Raw genomic sequence first — 6,878 nt, 5'->3', positions numbered from 1 at the left:
GTTTGGTGGGATGGGGGCGCGAACCCGCGACCCGCAGATTGCAAGTCGAGCGTCTTATCCACCTGGCCATGCCAGGCTCCTGTAGAATATGCATACATGTAATAAAGTACAGATAAATCTTGTGTTTGCTTTTTTTTCACAGGCACTGACCTGATCAACTCCACCACTTCCTCCACTACTGTCCCTATTTTCTAGTGCTGCATGTAGTCTAGATACTTCCTTTTTCAGCTCCTCTGAATACCATTTTTCTTCCTAAATATTATGAAATAAAGAAGATAAAATAAAGAAATAAAAAAGTATCACTGGGTTTTGTAATTTGACTAGTTACATAAAACATGAATCTTTATTATGATTAATAGGAGAAAATTCTGAGCACAGTCAATTAATCGTCCCTAAAACACTTCTGAAAATCAACAAACATATAAGTATCATTTTGTGAGGCTCAAGTTTACTCACACTGAGCTTGTAAACACACATGCAATGTTAGTTTCTACTTAGTTGCATCTTGTAAATGATCAAATAACCTGTTTCAATTGCTCTTACTTTATTTATATGAGGAATTACATGTAAATTTAACATTTTTTGTACATACAGTATTAATTTCTACATGTTGCTTTGCTTTAGAAATGCTGAAAATAGCAACAAATTAAATTATTGTACCCTGTACTTGAACATTTTAATATTTATGTAGTATAAAATATTACATTTCTTCTATTTATAAATCAATTATCTTATAAATTCTTCTTAAAGCATTGTTGGGGAACCAACAACAGCAAAAAAAAAACTGTTTAAAAGAAATTTACTTTTAAAATGCTGTTACCTTGAGAGATATCTGGAGGTCAGAAATGTCCTGTTGCAGTACAGACAGTTTACCATCTTTTGATCTGCAACGAAAAGTAGATAATTTCAAGAAGTGACAGAATAAGAGAATTACCAGCATATTCTTCATAGTAAAAGAACATTCAAACTTTAATAACCACAATATCTGCAACTGCCATTTCAATAAAAATTAATTTGTTCAAATAACATACATTTATTGAACATGAAATTAAATGATGATTAAAAAAACGATTTTAAAATTGTGTTAAAAATAAATATTAAATGTCAGTTACTCTACAATCACAAAGACTGAAAAAACTATTGGTGAACTGACATTATTTAACATGTGCTTTTTGAAACTTGGAACAGTAAAAGTGTGAGCTGACAAAATAAATACTTCATATTTTGGGAAACAAATGTCACCATTACCAAGAAAGGCTCAATATTACAATCAATGTGTGTGTGTATGAAAAGAAAGACACAAAACTGAAATCGAAGGTAATATCAATATTTCACTGAAGTTTATATTTCATAGTGTTCTAGGGAAACAGTCCTCATAAAATAATTATGACTACAATGTGAGAGTTAGAAGTATATATCCACTGCATGACAAACAATAATGGTCAGTCATCGCTCATAAACTGAACACTTTTGTCCGAGACAAATTTATATATATGCTCAATCATGTTGTTAGCTTGTCAAATATTAATGTGGCAAAATGAAAAACATTTCCTTTGTTTTCTTTAATAATTTACCATAAATTTATATTTAAATAGTAAGATCAGTTCAAAATGATAGCAAAACAAATATGCAAGAGATTAATGCATTGTACAACATAGTTAAATAAAATATATGAACATGAAGAATTTACCCTGTTACCAAAGTTTGATTGTATTATATAACATACTGTTTTACTTCACAACTGACAACTGTTTATGTGAAGGGGGCGTAGAGAAGATGCTCATATACAGTGTCAAAAAATCAGCCCCATAACCCAGTTACTAATGTAAAAGTTTTTTAACTTGTAAAATAAAAACTTTACTTTTATAAATTAGTCCTCAAAGACTTTCTTCTCAAGCATCACTCCAAACTAGGCAATTGTTACCCATTTAAATCTTGTTTATTTAGTATTTAACACGTATTTTCTGGCTCAATGATTTCAATCAGAGTAGTTAAATAGGATCTACTAACTGGAAGCTCAAGAATACTGAGTCACAGGGTGTGTTTCATGTTTCTCACCAAGTTTGTCACACAGAAAGAGACAGAGCAAAAAATGTACAAATCTTTATGACATAAAAACAAAACACAAGGGATAGGGTTTGTAGTGGACATGTAAAACTTGCAACAGGAAAGTGAAGAAACCTTATTAGTTCAGTGTAAAAACCTTTCCCTGTGTAAGCTACAGTATAAGAAGAGTTAAATGTAAAATAAAACCCAAAAGTTAAACTTACATTGAATCCAAAAGATTAAACAATAAGTATGGCAAAACAAACTCCACCTTACTCAAAATCCGATCCCACTGTTAAGCTAAAACAAAGTTTAATCAGATAGGAAACGTTAAATTCTACAGCAATCAACAGTTAAGTTGAAGTCCAAAAAAGTTACCTTTACAGGTACAAACTTGGCTTTCTATACAAAAAACTATAACATAACACAAAACCAAATCTGCACATGTTACTGTCATCCACTGCAATCCTAGCACCCAAAGAAAAGGTGCAGCAGCCACTAACCATTATCTGATTCACCAACAAAAAAAAACAATCATCTATCTCACAAGTTATCTTTCTTGTAAAAAAACATGGTTAACTTACAATTAGTGAATTTATGTGCCACATGCATTGGAGAAAGGTAAAGTTAAGTAGCTAACTTGAGTGACTTTCTGCATCCAAACTTAACTAAAAGAAAAATACAGGAATTTCAATAAATTTACATATTAGCTAAAGGTGGGAACTAATGCATGGCATAGTGCTGCACTAAAATGTCATAAACTTCCTACAATCATAGAAAATTTGCACTACTGACTGCAAGAAACAGTATGAAATGTTCCAAAAACACATACATTAATGCACTCATGTACTTAAATCATGATTTACTTAACATGTTTAAAAAAACTATTATTTATAACTTTGTTTAATGTACACTGGTGTTTATTACTACATATATTTCTATTAATATAAATGAATCAACAACCTATATCTCCAGAATGTATCTTTATTGGCTGAATATTTTGCTATTATAAGCTTTGTCAGGAGCTATTAATAACCTACCAGTTTGCTAATCTTGTTGCAACTAAATTGCAGTTAATCAAATATTGATACAAGTGTCTAAAAGTTTTAGATTAGTGTTAAGAATCACATGGTACATCATCCTATGCTTTTGCTCAGACTGTATTGTGAGTATCATAAAATATAAAGTATACAGTTTTTACTGAATTAGAAACTCAAATTACCAATATTTACAAGTTACAATATAAAATAAGAACCTCATACCATTTCTATTTGCTGAGATATCATAATATTTAGCAAACACATCACAGTGGTTCTGCCCATCTCTTCCTCATTTGAAAATATTTGTTTACCTATGTCTACTTCTCTTAAGTATGTGTATATAACCAATCAAAAATGCTCATTTTGAACTATGCAATCCTGTCAGTCTTCCTAAAGTACTTACATGGGTAAAGTCATTATAATCATTGCAGTGTTTGAAGAGTGGTGATTAAGGCAATACACTGATTGGAAATGGGAAAACGCTTTAATGGGAATCCCTCGAAAGCAGACCCCAAATTTAGCACTGACTTACATTGTAGTACGCAAGTAAGTAGGCCTACTAATTATCATTCATAACTTGGTTGAAGAAATTAAACTTGCATTATAGTGGCAAGAATCATTAAACTGAAAAAGTGCAAAATAGTAGTTCAAGCACTGAATTTGTATTATAATGGCCCTGTAAATGTGAGCCAAAGCCCCATGGGTTCACTAGTATATATATATATATATATTGCATGTCATTAACAGCCAAACACATATCAATTCTTGGTGTACTGTGTCAGCATGTTATTTTCTTTCCTGAAATAAGTACAAATGACATTAGAAATGTGTTTGTTTAATTTTAAGAATATAATGTCTATTTCCCTATGTTTCCAGACTTCTAGGACACCCTGTATATACATACATATATATGTATTTGTTTCATTGTAACTTTACACTACATTTTATTATAAGTATGGTCCACTAACATAATGCATAAATATCAAAAACTTATACATACACTGACTATCATCATTTCTAAAAATGGGCTTTGACCAATTACATATCATACCAAAATAAAATATATCTTTCAACCAATACAGACATAGACCTGACACATGTTAGCATTTTGCAAAAAACTCAACAACCGGCAATAAAATTTACACATGAGAAATGGATAAACGACCTGCTATTTAAGCGTACTGTTTGTTCTGTAGGTTTGAGCTCCAAATTTATAATGGTGAATCGTACTGGTAATTTAAATACAGATCTGTGATGATTTTGATGTAAATATATAGTTTATAAACATTAAAAGAACATACAACACTTAATTCTAAGTTAACCCAGAATCATAATCACACTTAAAAGTTGTTACATTGCATTCATAATGCAACAAAACAAGCTGGTTCACAGTAGGTATTACATGAAAACTTATGTGGGTAGGTGTGAAAAAAAGTGTTTGTATTTTAAGATATTGCATGTGTTTAGAACCAGACCTCAAATACACATAGAAGAAAGGATTTTTATTTCAATCCCTTACTAAATTCCAAGGGAAAATAAAATAGTATTTTCATCATTGTTACAGTTATAGAAGATACTTATACCTCTAACACAGTTTTAAGTTGTGGAAGATATTCATACTTCTAACACAGTTTTAAGTTTTGGAAGATACTTATACCTCTAACACAGTTTTAAGTTATGGAAGATACTTATACCTCTAACACAGTTTTAAGTTTTGGAAGATACTCATACTTCTAACACAGTTTTAAGTGTTCTTTTACTTTGCTTCAATCATGTAAAACTTTATCAATATGACAATTCTGCACAAGCCAAAACTGATGCTCAGTTCTGGTCTGTTTTGTATCTACTAAAAGGCCTAACATAATGTGAAAGATGACTGAGAAAGGTTCTTTTACGAGAATTATCATTAATGAAATAGGTTAATATATCACATATAAAATAATGATAAACAGAAACTGTAATGTCACTTATTATGGTTCACCCATTGTGCTACAGCTGTTTAGCATTTGGTTTTCTGACAATACCTTTTTGAAGTTAGTGGTACTAAATACAGCATTCATTGCTGTTTAACACTTAAATGTAACTTATTCTGCTTTCATAGCTAAATTTTTTTAATTAAATTTCTCTTTTCATTTCAATTACACCTAGATACATTGCAATCTACACCAGTAATAATTTCTTAGTGATTAAGGCTATACAATAAATCAGGAGTATAAAAATGTCATCAATAATTAAATGTGAAATAAGATAAAAAGTTTTAGAGGTATTAGAGTTGCTGCCTAAACTTTCAAATGAAATCTATATAAGCTAAGATTATATTACAATACTATCAATGATTTGATTGGCCATTTTCCATGTTTGACTTGACAGTCTTCATTCTGGCCAATCATTCTGACTTAAATGACAGTCATATTCTATTGTAAATACAAAGTCAATAGCTGTACAGGAAATCAAAATTACTTTTGAAATAAAATAATTTTCTCTCATTAATATATCAAGAACAGACATGATGACTAACCTATTTTTTTTTTTTTACTATTTAATCATTTGATTAGTTATTCTAATGAATATTTTAATTGTTCTCAAAGGTTTCTTTAAAGAAGAGCAAAAATATGAGTAATTTGTCTGGTAAAGCAGTAGATATCACTATGGTTTGATGTCAACATCTGTTTATTTTACAAGTTAATTGTAAGGCTACTTTTTTTAAGGAATTTTATTAAGGTGTAGAATGAAGATATAATCAGTCAATCATAAGTTTGTTTTATTACTAAAATCTCAACTGGCTTATTGAATCAGCAGTGTTCTGGGTAGGAAAACTACACAGTGATAAGGTGGCAGGAACTACATATTTCCATTATAACTAAAATGTTAACTAAGTTTTTCAAAAATTAGCATATAAACACACACATGTATATTTAACTTTATATTCAAAAATCATTAAAAACATACCTTGTCTACATGACAAGCCACACAAGGTACCACCATGCAAGAAAAAGAGAAAACAGTTAAAATACTGAAATATAAAACAAACTGATTACTTTTATCTTATTAGTAACTTTCAATACTCTAAACATTTCTTAAGTAAGTTAACCAAGCTAAATTATTAATGATAATTTTCCTCTCCAAAGATTATTGTGAAAAATCAATTTAAATATTTATTTACATGTAGTATTTCATACAATAATAATTACAAACAAATATTCAATGAACATGTAACATTTATGCCTAGCAATAACTTTGACATTTACCCGCTACTAATCAAGGGTCATACATAATATAAAAACTTTAATTTAAAAATACCAATATAATCAAATTTTCATAAACATCATTATAATTAGCCATGTACAGTATAACAGATAAAAATACCAATATTTAGCCTAAGGCAATTTTCAACATAGTGTGTGGTTTGATTTATTAGAATCATATCCCATTAGAAAGTTAAGTCCTCTCAGTGTTCCATATGTGTGTGTGTGTGTTGTCACATAGGTACTTATTTCAAGTTGGAATATCTAAATAATATTCATGTATGAAGTAGACAGGCAGAAATATACTTAGAGGGAGAGCTACATTTGGAGAAAAAAAAAAGAGGAAATTAGTAGCAAAATTACATTAATGTGGGGTTTTTTTGGCATGCCCCCTTGGAAAACTTTTGTAATATTCACAGAAAATGATGCACTTTTTTTAATGATATTTGAGGCTGTGTTTACACCTCATAAGTATGTATTATACACATACATATATATATATATATATATATATATATATGTATGAATGCTATATATATATATATAT

At 29.6% G+C, this 6,878-nt stretch overlaps 1 protein-coding gene across 2 annotated transcripts in view; it reads right to left on the bottom strand.

The window, feature by feature from the left end:
• The window catches only part of LOC106461907 (early endosome antigen 1-like), a 185,333-nt gene that overhangs the window by 161,543 nt on the left and 16,912 nt on the right, over positions 1–6,878 (bottom strand). For both annotated transcript variants that reach the window (XM_013921774.2, XM_013921775.2), the window contains exons 4-6: positions 6,036–6,040; positions 821–884; positions 151–252 (exon numbers count right to left, since the gene is read on the bottom strand). In XM_013921774.2, coding sequence (XP_013777228.1) covers positions 151–252; positions 821–884; positions 6,036–6,040 — 171 coding nt within the window. The remainder of the gene's footprint in view (positions 1–150; positions 253–820; positions 885–6,035; positions 6,041–6,878) is intronic.

The sequence above is a fragment of the Limulus polyphemus genome, unplaced genomic scaffold (genome assembly GCF_000517525.1).
Source record: "Limulus polyphemus unplaced genomic scaffold, Limulus_polyphemus-2.1.2 Scaffold1056, whole genome shotgun sequence".
NCBI lineage: Eukaryota > Metazoa > Arthropoda > Merostomata > Xiphosura > Limulidae > Limulus > Limulus polyphemus.
Note: the sequence above shows the minus strand (reverse complement) of the source record. Positions and strands in the feature narration are given on the sequence as shown.